Source organism: Aspergillus campestris (assembly GCF_002847485.1).
Source record: "Aspergillus campestris IBT 28561 chromosome Unknown P168scaffold_2, whole genome shotgun sequence".
Taxonomy (NCBI): Eukaryota; Fungi; Ascomycota; class Eurotiomycetes; order Eurotiales; family Aspergillaceae; genus Aspergillus; species Aspergillus campestris.
The window spans coordinates 1517150-1541529 of record NW_020194337.1 but is presented as its reverse complement, the minus strand read 5'-3'; the positions used below and the strand labels follow the sequence as shown (position 1 = coordinate 1541529).

General features: G+C 50.6%; 9 protein-coding genes across 9 annotated transcripts; 4 read left to right on the top strand and 5 right to left on the bottom strand.

The window, feature by feature from the left end:
* Positions 1-1244: 1244 nt before the first annotated feature.
* Positions 1245-5999, bottom strand: P168DRAFT_309168 (putative chromatin remodeling complex subunit (Chd3); the record flags this gene model as incomplete). The annotated part of the gene is made up of 4 exons (XM_024839270.1): positions 1245-1273; positions 1629-2114; positions 2170-5743; positions 5841-5999. 4 exons carry the CDS (start codon positions 5997-5999, stop codon positions 1245-1247), a joined length of 4248 nt encoding a protein of 1415 aa, XP_024696018.1.
* Positions 6000-6888: 889 nt separating this feature from the next.
* P168DRAFT_309166 (uncharacterized protein) lies at positions 6889-8873 on the top strand (the record flags this gene model as incomplete). The annotated part of the gene is made up of 3 exons (XM_024839269.1): positions 6889-7337; positions 7650-8516; positions 8570-8873. 3 exons carry the CDS (start codon positions 6889-6891, stop codon positions 8811-8813), a joined length of 1560 nt encoding a protein of 519 aa, XP_024696017.1. The 3' UTR covers positions 8814-8873.
* A 171-nt stretch (positions 8874-9044) lies between these two features.
* On the bottom strand, positions 9045-13154 carry P168DRAFT_248555 (putative SNF2 family helicase/ATPase). The gene is made up of 5 exons (XM_024834124.1): positions 12840-13154; positions 12704-12730; positions 12503-12646; positions 9464-12436; positions 9045-9399 (listed from the first exon to the last, which is right to left on the bottom strand). The coding sequence occupies exons 1-5, from the start codon at positions 12954-12956 to the stop codon at positions 9286-9288; spliced, it is 3375 nt and encodes a 1124-aa protein (XP_024696016.1). The 5' UTR covers positions 12957-13154; the 3' UTR covers positions 9045-9285.
* A 287-nt stretch (positions 13155-13441) lies between these two features.
* Positions 13442-14818, top strand: P168DRAFT_287902 (uncharacterized protein). The gene has a single exon (XM_024836671.1). It carries the CDS (start codon positions 13702-13704, stop codon positions 14491-14493), a length of 792 nt encoding a protein of 263 aa, XP_024696015.1. The 5' UTR covers positions 13442-13701; the 3' UTR covers positions 14494-14818.
* Positions 14819-14856: 38 nt separating this feature from the next.
* Positions 14857-15419, bottom strand: P168DRAFT_287901 (uncharacterized protein). Its single transcript, XM_024836670.1, has 2 exons — positions 15203-15419; positions 14857-15126 (listed from the first exon to the last, which is right to left on the bottom strand). The coding sequence occupies exons 1-2, from the start codon at positions 15282-15284 to the stop codon at positions 14945-14947; spliced, it is 264 nt and encodes an 87-aa protein (XP_024696014.1). The 5' UTR covers positions 15285-15419; the 3' UTR covers positions 14857-14944.
* Positions 15420-15577: 158 nt separating this feature from the next.
* On the top strand, positions 15578-17575 carry P168DRAFT_324829 (putative AP-3 adaptor complex subunit mu; the record flags this gene model as incomplete). The annotated part of the gene is made up of 3 exons (XM_024840904.1): positions 15578-15626; positions 15694-16113; positions 16182-17575. Coding segments are annotated over 3 exons (1844 nt in total), but the record flags the coding sequence as incomplete, so codon positions are not given.
* Positions 17576-18132: 557 nt separating this feature from the next.
* P168DRAFT_264403 (MFS general substrate transporter) lies at positions 18133-20483 on the bottom strand (the record flags this gene model as incomplete). The annotated part of the gene is made up of 9 exons (XM_024834859.1): positions 18133-18202; positions 18295-18385; positions 18456-18672; positions 18760-19398; positions 19462-19508; positions 19568-19788; positions 19845-19958; positions 20207-20320; positions 20382-20483. 9 exons carry the CDS (start codon positions 20481-20483, stop codon positions 18149-18151), a joined length of 1599 nt encoding a protein of 532 aa, XP_024696012.1. The 3' UTR covers positions 18133-18148.
* A 621-nt stretch (positions 20484-21104) lies between these two features.
* Positions 21105-22110, top strand: P168DRAFT_324827 (NAD(P)-binding protein; the record flags this gene model as incomplete). Its single annotated transcript, XM_024840903.1, has 3 exons — positions 21105-21167; positions 21223-21824; positions 21888-22110. 3 exons carry the CDS (start codon positions 21105-21107, stop codon positions 22108-22110), a joined length of 888 nt encoding a protein of 295 aa, XP_024696011.1.
* A 780-nt stretch (positions 22111-22890) lies between these two features.
* On the bottom strand, positions 22891-23960 carry P168DRAFT_315923 (NAD(P)-binding protein; the record flags this gene model as incomplete). Its single annotated transcript, XM_024839948.1, has 3 exons — positions 22891-23255; positions 23365-23826; positions 23933-23960. 3 exons carry the CDS (start codon positions 23958-23960, stop codon positions 22891-22893), a joined length of 855 nt encoding a protein of 284 aa, XP_024696010.1.
* Between the last annotated feature and the right edge of the window lie 420 nt (positions 23961-24380).

Genomic DNA, 24380 nt, shown 5'->3' with positions numbered 1-24380 from the left:
AATTAAAAAGAAGAAGAGAAGAAGAAACAGAGATTTTAAGCAGCAGGGTCAAGCTCAATGCCACTGGCACAAAACAGGAAGTGAATTGTCAAGCCAGAGAAAAGTCGATTGCGTGAAAGAGACATTGACATTCACTGACAGAGAGAGTGATTCAAAACAGTGACACGCGGGTTTTCCCTCCAAATGGATATAGATACCAAACAAAATCAATTATACTCTAAAAGAAATCAAATATATATGCAAATAAAGATTATAAGAATGAAGATCAATCAGAACAAAGCCCAAGACCGAAAAGAAAAGAAATCACCATAGGATGAAGGGCAAATGGAGACTGGGAAAGGACACAAGAAGCCAACCAGACCGGATATCTAGCAGCATTTTCCACTAAACAAGGGCAATGTCCGGATGACATACACAGGCGCACAAGGACTTAAAGAAGAAAGAAAGAAAAGGAAAATAAGAAAAGAGGCGGGAGATCCGGATCCTCTAAGTGAGAAAAAACGCTCCCACCCCACAGCAAAAGCATTAGGGATAAGGGGAAAGGGGAAAAAAAAAACAGTAGGCCCAGCCACAACTGAATGCCATCAGTGTTTGTCCGATGATGTTGGTCAGTTGGTCAGTACGACCATCCTGCCCGGATGGCTGCAGCATCCTCTCTCGTTCAAGACGCACGCGTCTGCCGTTCGTTGCACTCCTTTGGGACCAGATCCAGATCAACCAGGATTCTGGGACCCTAAATTTTAGAGGATCTGGAGTCGTAAGTCTATTTTTCATTCACTTTTGGATGTAGGGTCTATTTTTGCGGTTGTCCTGTTGCTGGTGTTGTTTTGAATGGTGGGACCGCATGGATATATGGCTGTTTGAGTATTGCAATGGCACCTGCCATATCCTGGCACACTGCCACCGCCGGAGATTTTAGACCTCGGTCGGTCAGATATCACTGCTTTTCTGATTTCGGCACTTGAAAGAGTACTGTGAATATTTCTCAGTCATAGTGGCCCTTCTGAAGGGAGAGGCAGGTTCTTCCAGGGTAGGCCTCCAATAATCATTAGTGATCGATTCAAACTGAGCATGGGCAAACGCCTTGCATCAAAGAAGATGCAGTCACTAGTAGATAATCGACACATCACTTTGACTGGAGTTTCAGGAGGGTGAAGACAGGGTGTGATAATAGTAAGGAATCCAGAGTGATGATATTGAACTGATGATGTCCAGAGATAATCAGCCGCTTCCCCGTGACCATCCTATCCCGTGACTCTTACATTTTCATCTTCTTGTACAACTTTCTGTCTGATTATTATTTTTATTCAATGGTCTGGATTCATTTCATTGATGATGTATGTAATATGTACAACCGCCAGTAATTGATCTATGGCCAGTCTAGCCCACGTGCCTTGCGCCAAAGAAATAATACCTTCATCTCGCTAAGAGCAATAAAAGTTGCATGTGGTATCGCTGAGAATAAATGGGAAATTGTACCCAATGCCGTTCCTTTCTCCATAAACATTGGGCTTGTTATTGCGCTCTCTCCCGCTCTTCACCATCTTAAGGTGCCCAAGGAGCGAGGTGTCCGGGGTTGGGAATGTTGTGGTTAAGACGGTCCCCGGAGGCCTGCTGGAGTTGCCCACTGGAAAGTGATGCGGACCCAACTGACGAACCCGCATCCCCAATGCCCGGGGATCCGGTCACATCGATGAACGGCGACCCTGGAGGCACGCCGCTAGGAGTGGGGGCCATTGCACCGGGTGTGCTTTGATTCGTGAGACCGACTGCAGCCCTACTAGCCAACTTTCTCTTACGCTGTGCAAGGTCACCTCGGATGCCACTCAGATACTTCCTCGCCAAATGGACAAGTTCCGGGTCTTCGTCGCTGTGCTTCAATGTGTCAAGCATGTTGGCAACCATAGTTTCAGATTTGAAGTGGGGACACGTTCGCCCGTGTCCAAAATGCGCTAGTCCACAAAGTCCGCAGTGCTCAACGCCGGCCAGTTTCAAACGGCAATGACCAAGAGGATGGTTCTGGTTGCAGGCCAAACAAGGGGGAATATTCTCCGTTTGGCCGTCTAATGCAGGGACCGCGCTGGTCGGGAGGTTGACGCGCTCGAAGGCTCGTACTACAGCTCATGTTAGCAAAAGCCAGGTTGGTTACAAAGAAGGGAATCACGCCACCTTTGGGCTTCTTGGCTTCCCTGACGACTTCATCAGAATCGGGTGCCAGATCGGGTTCAGAATCCGATTCTGACTCTGCCACGGCATCTTTGAATTCCACATCACTCTCGGCTTCGCGATCCCGCGGCCTTTTCACGGGCGATAATTCCTCATGGGCGGAGTAGTCGACAGTAGTCCTCTTCCGTTTTCCGCGTCCAAGAGTCTCTGCCTTCTTTCGGGCCTCGTCTGCAGCCGCCTGCTCGCGCTCCTGCAATATCTTTTCCCAGACAGTCGCTCCCAGTGGAGCGCTATCGTCGGTATCAGCGATGTCATCGTTCAAGTTATGATTGTCGTTCGCCCAGACGTGAGCAAAGCTGAAATGAGATTCGGCAGGATTCTCGTCAAGTGATTTAGCTTGCTCGGCTTGACTACGGTCAAGGAGCTTGTCGACAGACTCCGAGTCATAACGAACATCTCCCGAATCGTCATCGTTGAATAATGCCTGTGCGCCGTGACGGAGAATAGATTCCAAGTCCTGCCCATCATCTTCCTCCGAGACCATGCGATCGATTAGAACATGGTCCAGCACCATCTTCTTCTTTCCAATCTGCATGATTTTCTCTTCCGCACTGTTTCGGGTCATAAGTTGGAAAACCAGGACCTTATTCTTTTGTCCGATGCGGTGTGCACGGGATAGGGCCTGCATATCCTGGTGAGGGTTAAAGTCTGGGTCCATAATGATAACGGTATCCGCACTGGCCAGGTTGATGCCAACGCCACCGGATCTGGTGGAGAGAAGGAACGCAAAGTATGGTGAGTCTTCGGCGTTGTAGTTATCGATCTGCTTCTGTTTTTCCAGCGACGACATCCTTCCATCCAGCCGGCAATGTAAGAGTCCGAGACCATCAAGAAAATCTTCAATGATATCCAAGTTATCCAGAAACTGGCTGAAAATGAGGACTCTGTGACCGCGGCGCTGAAGTTTGGGGAGCATCAATTCCAGCAGCTGTAGTTTGCCAGCTGCATCAACGAGTTGTCTGTGAGAAGCAGCCGCATTGCTTGTACGCTCTTCAATCGCCTCGCTGTAAACAAAAGGATGGCACAGGCATTTCCGTAGCTGCATCAGGATATTGTTCAAGTTATGTTTTTCTGCCTGTTTCAAGGTTTGAGCGCTGTCGTTTCGTTGGAAAATCGCTTTGATCAATTGTGGATTCTTTGCAAGGATGGATTTGTACAGCTTCTTTTGGACCACGGTCATCGACACCGGAAGAATAATCTGGACGATAGGCGGAAGGAAAGTGAGCACCTGGGCTTTGGTTCGGCGCAGAAAATATGGTCGAATTAAGTTATGAAGCTCCGGGATATTCTCCTTGGACAAAGTTCCATACTCCTCTTCTAAGGCCTCCGCATGTTGGGTTGGGTCACAGAACTGGAGAAGGTTGAAAAGCTCTCTCACGTTATTTTGTAGCGGTGTCCCAGTGAGAAGGACTTTGAAAGGGCACTTGATTTTTGATAGAGCCTCATAAATTTGACTCTTGTCATTTTTCAAGCGTTGTCCTTCGTCAACTACAAGTCCAGCCCAGGGGACTTTCGACAAGACTCGTCGTGAGGAATCATCGACCATGGTTTCATAAGAAGTGACCACGACGTGACATCTGAGACCAGAGTCACCGTCAGCGAATAACTCATGCTGCTGGGCTAATTTGCGTGCTTGTGCAGATCCGTAATATGTGACCACCCTGATTGAAGGGACCCATGTCTTGATCTCCTTCCGCCAGTTCGGACATGTGGAGTTAGGTACAACAACAAGGAAGGGCCAGCATTTATGGTCTTGAATCAATGATGCAAAAAGTCCAATAACCTGTATGGTTTTCCCCAATCCCATTTCGTCAGCTAAAATGGCATTCTGCTGCTTGAACCACATGTAGTAAAGCCAGTTCATTCCGTCTTGTTGATAGTCCATGATTTTCCCGCCAGTCATTATCTCCGGCTGGGAGTTTCGGACCACACTTGACTTGAAATTTTGCTTTCTGACATGGGCGAGATGTTTCGCGAGGGAGCGCTGATCGGGGAGGTGGACATAGTCCTTTTTCACCCAATCTTCGTATGCAGACTTGAAATCATTCCATCGTTCAGTATTGCTGGGGTCAGGCGGGGCCTCCCAAACAGACTCCTCATATGTCAAACCCTTGAACTTCACATATGCCTTGACAACCTTATCTATCCTGGCAATATCCGCCTCTTGCGTTGCGTCATCCAGACTATCATCGTCCAAGTCTTCTGCATATTTCACATCAAAGACGATATCAACACGGTAAAAGTCCTCCGGAATAGCCTCCTCAGCGGTCATACGTGGAGTAAAGTTCTTGGGATTCCTGAGAAATGCTCGTCGCATGGTGTGGCTGACGGTACCCCAAACCCAGCTCCCAGGCATCCAGGTAGTGTGTGAATATGACATTTCTTTCCATCTGACGAGATACTCCTTGTCCACTTCGTTCACGGTGTCCGCTGTGCAACCGGCCAGAGATTTCGCGGCTGCTGGCCTCCAGGCAACCAAACCAGAAACTTCCCCGGGGGCTGAAGAACAGTCATGGCACTGCCAGTTTTCGTCGGGCTCCACAGGCAAATGATCAAAGTGAAACGCCCTGTAGCAAACGGCACACCGGGAAAGAATGCATTCAAGGTTATTTATTCGAGACGGATCAATATTTGTGATAGGATCCCTGCCATCGTTCTCTAGGCGAAGTTGCTGCTCTTGCTTGGGTGTTAAACGCTCACGCAGTGGCTCAGACATGGCGCCTTTTTCGTTGCACACTTGACAATAGCCCTGGTGTGGGGCCATTGAATCTTTTGCATGGGCCAGTCCGAGGCAGCGTCGGCACTGAAGAACGAATTCGCCGTCGCCGACTTTGGTAACAAGGTGTTCGCGGGTAGCCCGCGGGCCCAGACAGAGCTGATGATAAGCGAACGTACACCCTTGACAGAAAACGAGGACCCCCTTTACAGAATCATTACCAGCAATCTTGCACACGTCACAGAAGTCTCGATGTCGGCACCGAAACGGATCGCTTGATGGGACTTTACGGAAGACTTCTTTTGCACCATAGAACTTCTGTGACCGGGCCGCGCTTTCGTTCTCGGAGATATCATCCTCGTACCGTTCGCGCAGATTGTTGCGAATGGTAGTCCGATGTCGAGTTGAGAATCGCGTTCCCTGGGGAGCAAAATCGCTATCCATGTCTGACGTCGTTGAAGCTCCACGTGGTCGACCGCGCCTCAATCGACGTTTTCTCGAGGTTGACTTCGAATACGAAATGATGTCGTCACTAGACGAGCTCGCCGCCTCGTCTTCACTGCTTCCTGCGAAGAAGTCCGTAAAACGAAGATTTTTCGCTCGCCCCGAGCGACGTTTCCCGGTATTGCCACGGGGACCGAAGCCGGAATTAGAATCGGCGAAACCTGCCTCCTCCTCGTTCGATGAGTTTTCCGTAGAGAATGAAGGCGACGTGGACGACTCATGAGTCGGACCAAAGTTCTGAAAGTGAGTTAAAGCTTCCTGACCGTTGTTGAGCGTTTTGAGGTGCGACGAGGAGACCTGTAAACGAGTCATGAAAGTTAGTTTCAGATACGGTGAAAGATTTAGACCTCAGTGGAAGATTCCATGGTAGTGCCAATAATCTAGAAGAACATGCCTTTTGAACCTCCCCGCTCCGGAGTTTGACTCGATAGAAAGGCTCTGGTTCCAACTCCTCAGTCTCATCAATTATATAGCTAACATCGAAGTGCCCGGGGAGAGATTCATATTCCTCCAGATTTAACTCTGAGGGGGGGTGAATCTCAACTGCAATCATCCGTGGACCCTGTAGGAATTCTTCCTTAGTTCCTTCTGGCTCGGAATTCGGTTGTAGGCTCTGAGAGGTTTCCATTTGCGATGCTCCTGACTTTGGCTCTGGTGTTGTGGACTTTCGAAGTTCTGAGCTGGCTCTGTCTGAACTGGCCTTGTCCGACTCTAACTCTGGTGTTGCGGGCTTTGGGATTTCCTCGCTGGGGTTGTCCTCGCTGGGGTTGTCCTCGCTGGGGTTGTCTGACCGCGACTCCAGCTCCGATGCAGAGGCTTCTGAGCTCCGCTTCTTTTGCGAAAACCTCGGTTTCTGTCTGCTCTTCCGCGAAGAGGCTTGTTTCTCCGGAGAAGAGCCCCGAGGCGACTGCCCACACTCTCGCATATAAGCCAATGCATCTTGAAAGCCCCGCTCGAAATCACTCATTTTGAACAAGTGCCTTTCTTGTATAAGTCTTGGATTGTTAGTGACAGGTTCAAGGCACTAGCCAGAACATCAAGCTTGAAAGAAAGTCAAGGCAGAGGGCGAACCTCATGGACGGGCGATGAGGACCAAGTGAGGGGTGAGAAAAGTGAACAAATAGATAAACCATATGTGAGCATTGATAGACAAATTAGAGTGAAAAGCCATGCCCCTCATGACTACCTAAAAACATTTGAGTCAAAGCATGCAATTGGAACACGCTTGGAGATAATTTCCCAACAACGTAATATTGCATGGATCCTTTCGACGCGACGATGCGCGAATCAGCGCCGGATCAACATTAATGCGCTTATCTTATCGGAACCTCGACCGGAGAAAAAATAATCATCATATCATCGCCGCGACAGCTGAGTAAAAACCCAAGATCTATACTAAAACCCGTCAAACATGAATTGCTAGTTAAAAAGCTACCATTGAAATGTTCCTCCACTCCCAATTGAATGGCTTGCGGCTGTGTTCTCGACTGCCTGTCCTTCCACGGTTCCAGCCGGCTCTCGCGAGACATGCCTCCCTGAGATCCGCCATCGATCGCGGCATTCGCAAAAGCCAGGGTCAAAGCCAGGACCAGAGCCAGAGCGCGAGAAAACCTTTTCAAAATCGTAGAAATTTCGATGATGAAGAACGCGCTCCTCACCGCCGAAGAGATTCTAACCCAAAGAAGGTCGAACGCAGAAGGGATGATACTGAAGAACGCTCTTCGTACCGTCGAAATGATTATGGCCCAAAGAAGTTCGAACGCAGGAGGGATGATACTGAAGAACGCTCTTCGTACCGTCGAAATGATTATGGCCCAAAGAAGTTCGAACGCAGGAGGGAAGGTACCGAAGAAAACTCTTCGTATCGTCGAAATGATTATGGCCCGAAGAAGTTCGAACGCAGAAAGGAAGATACACCATGGGCCAGGAATTCCGACGAAGGACGCGCTCCGCACCGTCGGGGAGAATACAACCCAAAGAAATTCGAACGCAGGAGGGAAGATACTGAAGAACGTTCTTCGTACCGTCGAAATGATGATGGCCCAAAGAAGTTCGAACGCAGGAAGGAAGATACACCCTGGGCTAGGAAATCCGATGATGAACGCGCTCCGCACCGCCGACGAGATTCCGACCCAAAGAAATTCGAACGCAGAAAGGAAGATACATCCTGGGCTGGGAATCTCGACGAAGACGAATTCATTAGGACGGGAAACTTTCGCGCGTTGCCGATGGAACATCAGCGATTCAAGCATGGCCACAAAATCGAGAAACCTCGCGAAGAGCCACAGGAGTCGCGCGAAAAAGTGATACCCTCGAGTAGACGCGGCACCGACCGGCCGAAAGAAAACGTCAAAGTCCCCGATTCCATTCCCTATACGACTCCCGCTTCGGAATTCATCTATGGCACCAACGCTGTCGAGGCTGCGCTGCGCTGCAGCCGGCGACAGCTGTACACGTTATATCTGTACCAGGCGTTTGGAGAGGAGCTCAGCCCCGCGAAATCGACCATCCGGAAAGTCGCCTACATGAAGAATCTCAAGGTCAAAATGGCTTATGGGGAGTGGGATAAGTTGCTGGACAAAATGAGCGCAGGTCGACCCCACAATGGCTGTATCCTCGAAGCATCCCCACTGCCTCAACTCCCCGTGCGGAGTCTCCGCGCTGTCCCTTCCAAGGACGAAGATCACTTCAGCGTGGACTTGGGACAGCAGTCACGGGAAGAAGCGCAGGTTAATGGAATGGACAACCACGTTAAAATCAACCATCCCCCCATGCAAGATCGCCGGAGGTTCCCAGTCGTCCTTCTTCTTGACGGAGTGGTCGACACGGGCAACTACGGCGCCATAATCCGCTCCGCATACTTCCTCGGGATCGACGCCATTGTGCTCGCTGGCCGAAACTCGGCGCCCTTATCCCCAGTAACAATCAAAGCTTCCGCCGGCGCCGCGGAAAACATGACCCTCCTCCAGGTCCACAACGAGGTAGACTTCATCCAAAAGTCGAAACTCAACGGATGGCGATTTTACGCCGCGGATGTTCCGGGCCCAGGGTCTACCTTCATCGACCCTATGTCAAACAGCGGCACTGGTCCCGACGGCCAAGAGGAAAATCCCCTCACTCAAGCCCGAGCGTTATCATGATGGGAAGCGAGGCTTCTGGACTTACTCACCACATCAAGTCGCACGCGGACTCGGTGGTGAGCATCCCCGGGTCTAGGTTTTCGACGCATCTGGGAGTCGGCTCGGATCCTGCCCGCGTCGATAGTCTCAACGTTAGTGTCGCTGCTGCGCTGCTGATGGAGATGTTTCTGCGCGTTCCCCTTGCGGTTTCGGGCGCGCCTGAGAAGCGCACGTCTAAGAAGGCGTAGGCGGGTGTGTTGATTAGCCGATCTAATACATATACAAACCACTTGTACATTAGCATTGGGAGGGTTTTAAATAAGGAATTTAATGACTCGATTTCGCATCTCTACAGGCACTTCATGTAACAATAGTACGAAGAATGACTTGTATGTATATATAAGTAGGAACCATATACGCCGGAGTACGTTCTAGGTATTGGCAGTTGCCAGGGATTCTACTTAATGCTTTTGTATACACTTCATATTTCAAAATTGCTGTTAACATATTGATGTTACATGTTTTCAAAGAAGTAGATGCAATAGAGATAGATAATAAAGAACGTGACCCACGCCCAGGGCATCTATCTTCCAACGCCGGACCGTCAAGTATGAAAAAACAACGAACCAACGATCCACCTCCCACGGCCGATAACATCCTCAAATACACTACTATATGGTCATAACAAAAATTTCACTTCACAACTGCTAGGCTCTTCCATCACTTCTTCCGATTCTTCGATTTCGGAGCCGCGTTCGAAGATACACTTGCGGCCCGGGAGGTCGACGTGGAGCTGGCTTTGTTGCCGCCTTTTACAGCCTTGACCTGCTTGTTCTGTGCGATTGAATTAGCTCAAATTTCCACACCAATTGGTGATATCAGGGCAAATAAAACTTACCACTGCGGTGTTCCGACTCTTTTTCTTGGCCGGCTCGCCCTCGTCATCGTTCTCCACGTCCTCATCATCACGGTCACGCCCTCTGCCTTTCCCAGATTCACCGTTGGCCTTCCCGTCGACGGCAGTCTCAAACTCCTTCGCGACGGTATTCAACAGCGTGGTGCACCGGCGTCCAATCTCAACCGGGGTACGGCTAAGGAAGAACCAGTCGAATCGGAAAAGTGGCGACTCGCGAATCTCATCGCGGATCTTCTCGTAGAGGCCTTCGCCGTCCACACCGTACCGGTCAAGCATGACCAACAGGAATCGGTCTTCCTCTTCCGTATAGACCTTCTTGTTGGTTGTCGAAACCGAATAGTTGACCTTGAGTTGCTGAAGAGGAACACGATACATCTCCATCTTCTTGCGCAGCATTTTCCGCTGATGATTCATCTTGCGGAGCTTCTCTTCGCCTTGTTCAATGACACGAAGGTACTTAAGGTAGTCTTGAATCTCAGTGTATCGCTTCCAGAATACTTCGGCGTACTCCTCAATCTCATCGGGATCCTTGCTATCAACCTCAGTGGCAATTCCAGCATAGTCGGTTCGGCCAAATTTAGCGGAGCCATTGACAAATTGCTGGAAATCACGACGGTTCCAGGTCGAAAAGCCTTCTTCGGACATCTTGGCCTTTTCGGCTTGCTCTTCCTCCGTCAGAGGAACCGCATTGTCGATTTCTTGTTGCTCTAAATCACGTTCGGCCTCACGATCGCTCTGCTCCTCCTCAGGTCCGTCAGGAAGGGGAACCTTGTAGCCGATTTCCTTGTGGAAGTAAGCGGTTTCCTTCTCCTGAAGTTCTTGGAGACCCGGCGGGTAGAACTGCCAATCGTGGACCGTAATCTGCTTGGGCGCACGAGGGACCTTCGGTTTAGGATCCGCCGTTCTGCCACCGGTGGCAAGGGCCTGGCGATAGTACTTGTCAATAGAGTAGAACTGTTCTTTCCGCTCGCGCTTTGCAGGGTTGATCCAGTTGAGGCCAATGTCTTTCTTGCGATCGGCGGTAAAGTCCTTGCCATTCCATTCATAAGCACTTTCAGAGCTGAACTTCTGAAGATCGTCAATGCCTAACTTCTCGTACTTCTTGCTCAGTTCGGCCGTGCGCTCCTCGCCCTTGCGAAGAATGCTATCGATATCATCGTCGGAGATTCTCTTGTCCGACAGCCCAGCTGCTTCCTGAGTATTACTGAACAGGCTGGCAGCTCCGTGTTGAATCATGCCGAGCAGTTCATCCTTGGAAGTAGCGTTCTTGGTCTGTTGCTGCGCCCGGCCTTGTTGAATAACTAGCTGGTCCAAACGCAACTTCTGTGCTGCACGTTCCAACACCTTTTCTTCGATCGCTTTTTCGGTAACAAATCGGAAAACCACGACTTGCTTCGTTTGACCAATACGGTGAGCACGGTCCATAGCCTGAAGATCGGCTTGAGGGTTCCAGTCACTGTCGTAGAGCACGACAATATCGGCCGAAGTCAAATTGATACCCAACCCTCCGGCTCTGGTTGTGAGAAGGAAGATAAACTTGTCAGATCCCGGCTTGTTGTAGTCATCGATGGCAGCAATTCGGTCCTCATGAGCAGTCGTGCCGTCAATGCGGCAATACTTGAACTCCCGGAAAACACAATAATCTTCTAAGATATCAAGGACACGACTCATCTGAGAGAAAATCAAGACACGGCTTCCTTGCTTTTGCATGCGATTCAATAGCTTGTCAAGGATCACCATCTTCCCTGAGTTGTCAACCAGGTGCTCATCAGTCGTGTAAGGTGGACCAGGCTCGGCCCCTTCGAAAAGATAAGGGTGATTGCAGCATTTGCGCAGTTGCATGACAATGTTCAGCAGACGAGTCTTGGATTCTCGCTTTCCGGCAGCGCCGTTGACAGCGTCGATGTCCTTCTCCAGAATCTTCTGGTACCACTTCACCTGCATTTCCGACATAGGCACATACAAATTCATCTCCTTCTTCGGAAGCAGACTCTTTTCGACGTCGCTTTTCACACGACGGAGCAAGAATGGCCGCAATACACGGTGTAGCTGTTGGACAACGGTGTCTTGGTCGGAATCTTGACTGGAGAACCATTGGTCGAAGGCCTCCGAGTCTCCGAAAACATCCGGTAGGAGGAAATTTAGGAGAGCCCAAAGCTCATGTAGGTTGTTCTGAAGGGGGGTGCCCGTGATAAGCAGGCGGTTTCGAGAGTGGAAGACACGGATGATTTGTGCAAGCGATGATTCCTCGTTCTTGATCCGGTGAGCCTCATCGATGATGATGTACTCCCATGCGAACTTCTTCAGGTGCGACTTCTCACGGAGAACCATCTCGTAACTTGTGATACAGACATCGAAGTTCTCGTCAAGTAGCCTTTCGTTGACCAGCTTATGCCGTTCCTCTTTGTCACCCTGAAGAACAAGTACGTTGACTTCGGGGGTCCATTTCATAAACTCTCGCTTCCAGTTATCGAGAGTGGACTTGGGGACGGCAATCAAATGCGGTCCAGTGATATTGCAAACATGCCGCAGGTATCCCAGAAACGAGATGGTTTGCAGTGTCTTCCCTAACCCCATTTCATCGGCCAAGATGCCAGAGATACCGTTCTCGTGTAGCGAAACAAGCCAGTTCAGACCCGCGACCTGGTAATCGCGCATTTCACCATGAACAAACGGCGGAGAATCCCGGAAGACCGTGCCGGTTTCTGCACCACTTCGTTCATCTCTTAGCAATTCCGCATCTTCTTCCTGCTCCGTCCTGCGACGCCTGTCAGTACCGGCTCCACCTGAGCGCGCCGAACCCTTCTTCTTGGCCCTTGCTTCTTCCTCGGCATTCTGACGATCAATCTCGGCCATGATCTCCTTGATTCGAGGGTTAGGGTTCGTTTCAATGAAATGACGGAAAAGGTCGGTCAAGCCGAGAAGATAGCGAAATCGCCGGATCGAATCATCCTCCTGGATTGGGTATCATTGTAAGCCAAGGAAGCAAGCGCAGTTATTAGAGCTGTAAAACATGCGTACCATAGTTTCGTCGAGTCGACCGTGTTTCTTGCCCAGGATGCTCTTTCTGAGGTGAAATGCGTCGGCCCTTCGCTTACGGCCGTCCACTTGCGCAAGATCACCGGCCACACTGCTTGCGGTGGTGTTGGGATTCGTATCGGAGTCCTGATTATCGCAACCTCAGTTAGCTATGTGGGGTGGGGTGTTGTGAAATGCAAGTACCGTGTAGTCAGGGGTATCCTGATAGCCCTACTCAAAGAACACATCAGTCCATGAAACGGACAAAGGAACATAAATGCGCGAATGATCAAGGTGTCCGCGGTATTGGATGAAACAAGAATTGTTTTTTGTTACTTACCGACATTGTCGCGTCCACGCTATCCACAGGCACAGATGTAGGCTCTTCGTTCGCATCCGTCATCGGAGTATCCGCCTGGGACGGCGGATCAGAAGCTGGGGCGACCGAAGGTGCCATCTTCGTTCGTGGCGCACCGAGCGCGAGGGTGGTGAAGATAACTTTAACTCCTTATAGTTCAACACGTCAGGTTATGCTGCCAATATAACGTATCGCAATCCACAAATGACGGAAAGCAAGTGTCGCAAACTTGACAATTATCCCGAGAGTAAAACTGGTAGATGTAACGTGATTGAGGAATTCGTCGTGAGATGTGCGGAGACCAGGAAGAAAGGAACAGCAATGATGAAGGGACGAGCCAAGCCGTCAGTCGCGCCGGGATGGCAAATGGAATTTCGTCGGAGAAGCGCGGCCATTCCACGCGCTGATTGGACAGAGGAACGCGAGGGCTCTCTGAGTCAGATCTGACTCAGCAACCAGCCAAACACAGCAAACTCAGCACGGAAGACGAGTTTCCCCGCTGTGGGTCACGTTACCCTGGCAAAGGAAAGATCAGAGATCATCTGCACAAGCATCCGCCGGTGCTGTCGGGAATCATCCATTCTGTTGTCAACTGTCTGTCACCCTCTCACTTTGTTTGAGACCTGAGCCTTCACCCCACCCGCTGGATTATCCCTGCAGCTCTTTCCCACTCGTTTGCCACAGAACCTGTCTCTACAAGTCTTCGATTACATTTCTTTGCCCTTTGGGGTTTCTCCGTTTCTTATTTCCGAAGCACGGTCCAAGTCACCCCTCCTCGTGGTGTTTCAGGGAGACTCTTTTCGCCCAACACTCCCCGCGGGTTTTTATAGCTCGAGACCTCATCATGGATTCCATGAGGTCGCTAAACACCTCACTTCCGAGCTCGACTCCTCGCCCGCAGCCTCCGGAGCAGCTTCTGCAGTCCTTCAAGACCGCCGCGTTGTCCGTCACCAACCTCTACAAGAATGCTGTCTTTGAGCAAGCCCAGGCGAAACAAGCTGGATACCATGAAGCAATTGAAGATTTGCTGCAATTCCTAGACCGAGAGAATTTGGGACTCGGTGACGGAGAAGGGTGGCGGGTTCGACAATGGGCCACGGAACGAATGGATGGCCCGCTGAGTGACGAAGATGATGCCGAAAAGCAAACTCGAGGCTCCCCGTATACTGCGCCTCGAAAGGCAAATGCCGAACCGGTCACAACAAAACCTCAAACGAAGCCCGCTCCGTCCTCCGACCACGAACCAGTCACCACGCCACCACAGCCAGCTCAACAGCTACCGGCAGTCTCGTCCCATGTCCCTGACAGCAACCCCTCTGACCGATCGGCCGTATTTACCTTTACGGCTGGGCCGTCCTTTCCACCTCACCAGGAACACGATATCGATATGCAGCCCTCCGATGATTCGGCGCCGTCCAGTCAGGATGAAGCTCCCGTCAGTGTCTCTGTTGTACCCCGAAACTCCCGATCACAGAACCGCCACAACAATCTATCGAGGCCGAATCCCCGAACATCCGTACGGGATACCACAGGACTGAGTTCGAAACGAAAGTTCACTGTACCCGACTTTTTCGATCTATCCGGGATGGGAAACAAAGATGCGTTCGGGGGCGGCAAACGCAGCCGCTTCACCTAGAGAATATGGAATCGACGATTGCACGAATTTAATATTCTTATAGCTACGCAGCGGTTGGTTGTCATTTTCAGTTTTGGATGCATTAGGAGGAGCATTGCATGTGATCACATCTGGTTATAGTTCCTTCTACCCTTGTTACTCTTTTTCTTTCTTTTTCTTTTTTACTATACTTCTCCTGGGTCTTCTCGCCTGGTTTATTTATTTGTGTTCTTTTCCTGTTTCTTCTGTTGGGGTGTGTATTAAGCATATAGAGATTACCAGATATGGAGATACCCGGGGAGGCGATTTTGTGGTGTTGAGTCGTATATATTTATATAAGTTATTGCATATACTATTTTTTTTTTTTTTTTTGCATTGGAGAGGCTTCGAAGTTTCCTGGTATTTTCGCTATGAACAAACGCCCTTTGCTGTACAGGTAGTGTTTTGAGGGAACAAAGTATCAAAACGAGCTTCAGTTGAAAGCTCTCCAAATCCCCATGCCAACAAGCGTTGCAGAGATTGACGCAATGCCAAACCGCCGGGGTCCCATCTTGAATCGTGAGGCGCTTTGCATGATAGTCTTCTCCTGTTTTTGTAGGTTGCTCATGCCTGTATAGTAGCTGTACACACCGAGGCCCATGAATGCAGCGGAGCCTAATTATATGCACAATATGTTAGCTCATCATATCCTCATATTGGGTCATCACGGTACTGTGACACAAGTACAGACCTGTAACTCTGCACGCAAGACAGTCATCGTATGTCTCTTCTGCTACGAGACGCTTCGCATCTTTATCTGTGGTGGGTGCCATGGGGGACGGAGTTTCAAGAATGCTTGGTATGCAAAAGCCGTGTGTGCTGGATCCAGTAGAAAGATATATAAAAATAGTACCAAATATATGGCTTGAGAAACAGCTACCCAATATGGCGCAAATCGCGAATTAGAAGGTCAACTCGGTTGAATCTATCGGCGCAGATCACTGCCCAAACACATGCCGGAAATCCACCGAAAGGCGGGATTCGGTGGCAGAATTTGGAGGATGTCAGTGGCTGTTGCGGACGTGCTGTTCCTGTCTCTCCTCTGAGAGAGTAACAAGACCGACCGGCATGATGAGCGGCGAAATTGACGCGCTCTACATATACGACGAGCTCCAGTTCGTTATGCCCATTGATTTATATTTCTGTAGTTACCCGTGGCTAACTCTTAACGCCCCCTGTTAGCAATCCTCTTGTCGAACAGGTCTATCGCTCCCGTCCGCCCTCCGCCGCGGCGATCCTGCCCCTCTATCAAGCCCATCCGGCTCCACGCCCGTCCCTCCTCTATATACCCGATGCCTTACCTCCGGTGACAGTGTTCTCGATCGTTCAGTCGAATTTGCTTTTTATAGCGCTCTCGGAAGTGGATACCGATCCGCTTCTTGCGTTGGAATTCTTGCACCGAGCTGTCGATGTGCTCGAGGAGTTTATTGGAGCGCCGTTGCTCTCATCCAAGCTACAAGCAAACTATGATGTGGCGGCGCAGCTGCTCAATGAGATGTGCGATGGTGGGATTGTTTGCAATACGGAGCTAAATGCGCTCCAGGAAGTTGTGCAGATGCCGGGGTGGATGGGGAAGTTGTTAGGTGGGGTTGGACTGGCTGGGTTAGTACTCATCGACTCGAACCGCCTAATCTATATTGCTGTTCGCTGACATTTCCCTACGCTTGAAGCTCATCGACACCCATTTTGGGACCTTCCAATATCTCCAAGCCATCGGTGTCGCCCGCCAATGCGAACCTAGGTCCCGCGATCCCGTGGAGAAGGCCCGGAGTACGACATACATCAAATGAACTATACGTGGATATTGTTGAATCGCTGTCGGTGACGATGGCGCCGTCAGGCCGATTACTGTCCGCTTTGGTGTCGGGGACCATAGTCTTCAACGCTAAGGTCTCTGGTGTTCCCGAACTACTTCTCTCTTTGACAGCACCCGGCGGTCAGCAAGGCATCGCGCGGAAGGTCGAGCTTCCCGTTTTTCACCCATGTGTCAAGCTTTCAAGGTGGCGGGAACGGCCTGGGGAACTCAACTTTGTGCCTCCGGACGGTCGGTTTATTCTTGCAGGCTACGAGGTGAACCTTCTCCCAGTGGATCCAACCCTCGACGAACCCCCGAGCCACATGGAGAAGCTTTTCTTGCCAGCATTTGTCGATATCCGAAAGTCACTCGGACCGACAGGCTCGGACTTTGAGGTCCGACTCGTGCTCAACACCAACTTCCCCGGGTACTCTTCCTCAAACCGCCCCGGTGTTGGGCGTGCGGGATCTGGGACGTCAACACCTTCATTCCTCGGAGGAGGCGGGAACTCCTCATTACCGGCTCTCGAAGACGTGGTTGTTTCTGTACCCCTCCCAAAATCAGTTCGGAATATAATCGACATGCAAGCTAGCCGCGGAGACGCCATGTTCATTCCAGGAAGCAATACCCTTGAGTGGCGAGTTCCGACAAAAGATGCCGGGACCGTCTCCGGAACCGCAACCTTACGGTGCACAGTCGCAGGCCATCAGACGATGGATGATGATGTCGAAGATGATGCCGAAGAAGTCGACACAGAGGCCAATCTTCTCCAAGGCTACTACGACCCCTCTGCGTCCGCCTCTTACCAGGATCCAGATGACACCACAAAACGCAAGACAAAGAAGAAAAAGAAGAAGAAAGGGGTTAAAAAATCATCCAAAGCGACAGCAGCTTTGGACCCTGACCGTCCGCACTCATCCCCGGATCCATCCCAACCACAGACCCAGAGCTCCACACCCCACCCCTCATCCCCCGCGCCCCCAATCGCCCCCACTTCATCATCATCATCATCGCCATTCTCGATCTTCCATACCGCCCCTCGCAAAACCAAATCACAGCTCAAAGCCGGTCTGATGCCCAGCTCTGCTTCCGTATCATTCTCGGTAAAAGGTTGGCTACCCTCAGGAATCAAAATAGACAGCTTGAATATCGACCCGCGGCGGAGTCGTGGGTTAGGGGAGGGGGTGAAACCATACAAGGGTGTGAAGTATATGTGCGTGAGCCGGAAGGGGGTGGAAAGGAGAGTTTAGGGGAATTATGATACCGCGCTATTTTTTTGATCACCCTTGACGTGGATGATACCTAATCTATTGAACTTGATATAATAAGCAGCTATCATTGGTATGGCGTGAGTAATGATTATTGCTTATGACACATAGACATGACTTTCATATTGTGCGCCATTCTGCGGCTGGAGCGAGATGGGCGTGATTATCATCGAGAGTACACGTAGACTCCGACTATATATATCATGGTAACCCTTAAATCCAGGAGGTAGGCGACAAGATCGAGCTATCTTGAACTCATTATAGTCACCTCGTCGGTAACATGTCTCTTTGATGCTGCGGATATGAGTGTAAGCCGCTTATATATTGTAACCTGGAGTGGGATACAATTGCGTACTTCAACTCTACGACACAACCAAATCAGGCAATATAACGTGAGGCTGAGAGTGGTATGGAGCAAACAAAATAAATCATTTCAAAGTACTTTTTGGTTTTGCTGCATTATCTTCCAGTCAACCCCCATTAGCTGACTACCTCAGTGTTGTTTGTCCTCCAGTCTATTTAATACTATGGAGGTAAAACCTTTTGAGTATTCGTCACGAGACAAGTCATGCTCTTATTTATACTTGTTTCGATCCGCCTGGTCCGTGTTGGTAAGGTAGACCTCGATCTGTGAAAAGTTAGCAACATAGAATAGATGAAAGAGTCACAATTCAGAAGCCATAAGTCTGATGGAAGTGGGTTTTCCAGATCCCAACTCACCTGGTTCGTCATCTTGTGATTAACGTCTTTGCAACACAGGCACGCAAAGATCCCAACGATCCCAAACGCCATCGAAACCATCGCGACAACACTGGAGCAGAAGGAATATTAGTTGACAGCGGACAGTGACACACTTGCGACTGAGGGCTCATGTAACTCACAAGACAGCTTTGCAGGTGGCTTCCTTTGAAGCCAAGGTAGCCGCTGCGACAACGTCCGGGCTGAATGAATTGGCAAATTCACTCGATTGCATTGCCGCGATGACGTCAATAACTTTGGACTCAGGGAGACCAGCGGCGATGACAGCTTTGGGCACCAGTCTCGCGGTCCATTTGGTTAGGGTGGTGGTGAAGACGGTGTTATAAATGGTGGTGGCCACTGGAGAGAAAGATCAGATGTGTTACTGTTTGCTGGATTGACAAGCGAATCTGAGGAGGGAGGAGGAAAGAAAGAGAATATCCTTACCGGCACCAGCTGCATAGCGAATCGCGCCAGAGACGCCACCGCTCACTCCCAAATTCTTCTGATCCACGCCCATCTGAGTGATGGCAATACTGAGATATATCCCCCAGCCGAACCCTACCTGGGAGAGGAAGAGAAACGCAATCATGGTCCCCTTATTGGTCGGCGTAGCGAGGCCCAGGAGAGAACCGAACAGGACCATGATAAACACCGCTCCAGTGAGCTGCCACTGCCAGTGCCGGATCTTGCTCCCCAAGGTAGAGAGTAAGAACGCACCAAAGGCGATCGCGAGGCCTTGTGGTAGCGTCAAGACGATCGCGTAACGCCAGTCAGTGCCGCCGTTGGTATAAAGAACTGTGGTCATCTGCGGCCACAAGATGCTGGAGGAGTAATAGAACATGTTTACCACCCCTAGGGCAATGGCCGGGGCAGTGAAATCCCGACCCCAGGAGCTTGCAAAAATATAGCTGGGGGTGAGTGGGAATTTCACAGGGCCGAATGTCTCCCAGACAGCGAAGCAAACCAAAACAAAAAATCCGATCACGAGTGTTGCAACAACGTGGGGATCGGTGGAGGGATAGACGCCAGCCCAGACAATACCTAGCAGTACTGGAATTGCGCCACCCATGAATAGGAATCCGCCTGTTCAGCGACTGACTGTCAGCAAAGAATACTCGCTGTGGACAATGGTGGGAGGAAACATACCAAAATAGTCCAAGGACTTGAAAGCTTCCCGACGAGGAACCCCAGATCTTTTACAAAGACCACCGTCAGTATATCGTTTGCCAGGAGAGATATGGGGAGAACATACGGCCGTGCTGGAGGAAAGTACAAGAACAGAAGGCCAAAGAAGGACAGTCCCTGGAAGATGGCCACACTCCAGAAATTCCACTCCCATGTCCCATACTCCTGCCCAAACCGTGCTGTTACAGGGCCCAGAATGACAGCAATGTAGACAGTGAAGTCTGCAATGACAACACCGATATGACGCCACTTGTTGGGAAGCAGCTCAGGCAAGGCGAATGCGGCCATCTGTCGTCCTGTGATTTAGCCCATTGCCCACTAATGCAGACGGGAAGGAAACAGACCTGACAATTAGCACCCCCGAAGCCAGCAATTGCAAATCCAGCAGTGATCTGGTTGCTGGTTTTTGCTGAAGCCACTACAATGTGGCCTATGGTACATATCTCCAGTACTGTCAGCTTTGGAACTGTGCCATTGAGGCAGAGATCTTACCAGATTTCCTCCGACGAGGAACCAACGACGACCAAGCAAGTCTGTGTTTGAGCCACTAGACTATATCAGTTTAACTTCACCAAACAGGCATTTGATGAAGAATCAACACACAAGAGGAGAAACGAGCAGGTGATGGCAATCGTCCACGCCTGATTAAGGGCCACTCCAGTCAGTTTCTCAGAATGGAGCTAAAGCAGAATGGATCTGGTCTCACCGGTATATACCACATGTATCCTCCGGGGTCTCCCAAATCAGCCGAGACAGTACCGCCGATGGCCGACATCACCGGAACTGGCCAGAAGGAGAGCCCATATCCACAGGATAGGATCTATAAAATGACCGGCGTCAGCTGGGCCGCTTAGGTACTTGGTCTCTTGAACAGAACGTACACAAGCCACTACCCATGTTTTCAAGGATACAACGGGCTCGATATGGTTCTTTAGATCATTGCCTTGGCCATTTTCGGGATCAGAACTGGGTTTCTCGGACATAATAGGAGAGTCAGGTTGCAATGTCTGAATTGGAGACCCAGGGCCTTTTGCCGTTTCAGATTCTACGCCCATTTTCCGTCTTGAAGCACAAAGTACGGAGAGAGACAAGAGCAGGAATTTTTGGCAGAAGAAAAATTGTCTGCTTCAGACGATGGAGAGGAGAAATCTACGCCATAAATCGATCACATCGACCAGGGTAAGCTTCTCCCGCTTTAACAAGTCACCACATGGCTGGCACCTTTGGCCGCTACGGGGTACTTGTCTTGGCCGCTAACAATAATTTCCCAAGCCGTTGAAAACGGGCGTGCAGACGCCGCAAGGGTCAGAAGCATGAGAGAATCCAATAACGCCGACGATCAAGAACATCCCCGTCATGTTCAACTTCACCTAGAAGCTAGCGCGATTAGCCCCCATCCATGAGGTCCTAGATTGGGTCGCCTGTGCGGAGACCCCCACTTCGGGTCCATAACGGGGCAGGTCCGATGTACTCCGTATATATGGAGCCTTCGGCCGTTGAACTAGAGTTGTGATGGCGTGTCAACGGCTGTGACACTTTCGATGTGATACGAAGTCGCTGATGGTTTATACCTCATTACATCCACCTAATCAGCCATAGCAACCATGCGCTCCCAGAACCCCAATCCCGAGCAGCCAACTCGAGTGGCAATCGTGACAGGCGCCACGGTAAGTACTGTCTTGTATACTCGTAGCCTTGTCTCTCTAACAGCATCTGACGCAGTCTGGCGTCGGCGTCGACATTGCCCGAGACCTCTACCAACGAGGATGGAAGGTCGCTTGCGTCGGTCGTAATAAGGCAGCTGGTCAGGCCGTGGTGGATTCCTTGGGAGACCGGGCACAATTCTTTCGGGCCGACGTCAGCGACTACAAAAGCCAGGCCACTCTGTTCAAGGATGTGTTTAAGCTCTGGGGACGAATTGATGCACTATGCGCGAACGCGGGTGTTGTTGACCAGACCTCGGCCTATCTTCTCCGGGAGCGCGAGAACAGCATTGAAGATATTCCCAAAGAGCCAGACACGTCTTGCACCGATGTCAACTACAAGGGGGTTGTCTACGGGGTTACCTTGGCGACTCACTTCATGCGACATAACAGCCCACATCCTGGTGGGAAGATCGTTGTGACCAGCAGTATCGGGGGCATGTTCCCCCATCCCACCTATCCTCAATACTGTGGATCCAAAGCGGCCATCAATATGTTTGTGCGGGATGTTGCGCCGATTCTTAAGGCCAAGGACAACATCTTCATCAATTGCATCCTCCCGGGAATGATGGACACACCTATTGTGCCCCCTGAAATGACTGCGGCAGTGTCGCCTGAATGGTATGTCTCGAAATTCCGAATTGATCACTTCACCCCTCTTTTCCTAATTAACGTTCTATGCAGCTTAACCCCCGTGAAAACCCTACTTGATGCATATCAAATCTTCCTGGAAGACACCACTGGCATAGCCGGCGAACTGCTGGAATGCTCAGCGGGAAAGCATATCTTTTACCCATCCCCAGAATACGGCAACGGTCATGTCACCAAGCGTGCGGTCACGGTCTGGGAGCCACTCTTCAATATAATGCACGGCGAGAACTCGGGCCTTCCTGACGCGATACCCTGATCGTTGGCTTCTATGGGTTGTATTCTATCCGCAATTGTTCTCCTGTCACCTGTCATAGTTTGTGTGCGAAATACATACTGCAGCAGTTTTACGTAACGTTTCGATGCTTGTCACAGCCCATTATCGACATGCTATCCATAGCCGGTGGGAGTTACAATTGATGAAAGCAATTGTATGACAGTGGGGTACTTATGAAAAACCCAAACCGAAAGTGTCGCCAGAGCAGGATGCATCAAGCCATCATCTCGGGGATACATTATGCGCGGAACTTCACACCGGATCTGATAGGAGGAATAGGAAGAAAAATCCCAGGCCGTGCGGATCCTGGACCCACCAAGGCTTGTGCGTTGTTTCCACTAAGTGTGGCAGGATGCAGGATGCAGTTTGACAGATAGAGTTCGGGGAGCCGGAAGACCGTTTTAGCTTCTACCCCTCTGCTAAAATCAACTAGGCTTGAAGAGCATTCGCTCAACCGGGTAGGAGACTGCTTCTTGCAATTTGATCAATCGACAGCGCCGAGAAAAGGCTGGAGCTACAGCCTTAATTTGACCTAACGGCTCGGGTGGTGGGTCGTGCGCCCTGGGTCGGGTCTCTAGTCCTTCATTACCAGTCCCCATAACCAGTACGAAGGGGTCAATGCGAGGTCCTCCAAAATTCGATATATAAACCAACATCAATATGATCTATCACAATCCGCGCCTTCAAATACGGGACAAAAAATAAGAACTTTCAAACAATGTGACATGACAGCTCGCGTAAAACGTCCCGAACCGGGATTATCTAGCCATTTAACACAGCCCCCACTTGGTTATCGAGCACAGTCGCCCGCATCACCTCCTCCATCTCAGCATCACAGTACGCGGGCTGTTCCCGAAAATAGTATTTGGACCCCGAGAGTTCGACCGCACAGCCATATGCCTCCGACACGCGCTTCCCAGTGGCATCGACCATCTCCCCGCCGTCGACCAAAGCGAGGACCACTTCAGCGACCTGAGCCACTGGGATGAAGAGATTGGGCGGGAACCCGGACCACCCTTGTGCGTCTACTAAATTGGTCTGGACGATCCCGGGACACAAGGCGTTGATTCGAATGCCCTCGCGAAAACAGGCATTGGCTACTGAGCGCATGAACCCCACCACGCCGTCTGTGCGCCGTCAGCATTCTTCGTCTTTGGAAAGATGCCATCAATCGGGGCAAGAAAATCAAATGGATTGTAAGGAAAGGGCCAGATGATATGAGATACACCAACTCACATTTCGAGGCAGTATAAAGAGGCGAGTAATGCGAGGGGTAAAGCCCCCCACAGCTGGCAGTCATGAGCAGACTAGCGCCGTGTCCGTTGGCGGGGGAGAGGCGGAAGTAGTGGAGAGCGAGGTGGGTCGTGTAGATGGCACCGTTCAGGTTGACCTGGATGGTGCGCAGATCCGGCGGCTGTGGCGCTGTCGCGGCGGGCTGCTTCTTCTCGTAGAAGTTGGTGCGCTCGATGATGCCCGCGTTGGCGAAGACAAACTCCAGGCGTCGACCGCTGCTCGTGAAGATGTGGTCGAATGTGTTTGCCAGGTCGGCGTAGTCGGTGATGTCGGCTTGGTGGTATGTTGTGTTGGGGAGATCTTGGGCCGTTTGTGAACCACGCTGCGCGTCTCGATCGACGATGTGGATGGTCCAGTTGCCTCGATCGGTTAATGCTTTGGCGACGGCGAGGCCGATGCCGCTGGCTGTTATTGTGTCCGTGATCAGTTAACAGTATCCGTACTCAGTTCCATTATGATGATTGCTTTTGGCAACGGGTGGACTGGTGTCAGGGACCAAAGTACTCCATACCTCCACCGGTGATCAAGGCGACTTGCATTGCAGTTGACTCATCAGATCAACCAAGGTACGTATACACAAGGATTATGCGAATATGAAATAAGCGTGCAGGAGATTATGAGCCAGGAGTGAACGGGGAAGGGACAGAAATACCATGGGGGAACGGGGATAGATATTAATCTTCCGATATCAGACCCAGGTCGCGTGCTCTATCAACTTGGCTAGCTACTCCATCAAACTTGAAACCCACTACCATGGACTAGGAGTTGGGACTAGGTAGGCGGGCCAACCCAGCTATGAAAAGAATGATCCACATGGGACGTCTATAGAACCCTGGGTGGCGGCGAAGCTGGCGTGCCATAGACCAATGATACACCGTAGCAGACAGGACATTGTAAAGAGGCGTCAAGCCTGCTTGATGCCAAGATATGGAGTTGATGTGTTTATTTTTTATTTCTTT

Bases quoted from the DNA above. Each gene is read 5' to 3' on its own strand.
- P168DRAFT_287902 (XM_024836671.1), top strand. From the start codon at position 13,702: ATGGATTCCATGAGGTCGCTAAACACCTCACTTCCGAGCTCGACTCCT.
- P168DRAFT_287901 (XM_024836670.1), bottom strand. From the start codon at position 15,284: ATGGCACCCACCACAGATAAAGATGCGAAGCGTCTCGTAGCAGAAGAG. The intron at 15,127-15,202 runs GTCTGTACTTGT...GCATATAATTAG, and splicing joins TCTTGCGTGCAGAGTTACAG to GCTCCGCTGCATTCATGGGC.
- P168DRAFT_248555 (XM_024834124.1), bottom strand. From the start codon at position 12,956: ATGGCACCTTCGGTCGCCCCAGCTTCTGATCCGCCGTCCCAGGCGGAT. The intron at 12,731-12,839 runs GTAAGTAACAAA...TTCTTTGAGTAG, and splicing joins GCGTGGACGCGACAATGTCG to GGCTATCAGGATACCCCTGA. The intron at 9,400-9,463 runs GTAAGTTTTATT...TCAATCGCACAG, and splicing joins AGAGTCGGAACACCGCAGTG to AACAAGCAGGTCAAGGCTGT.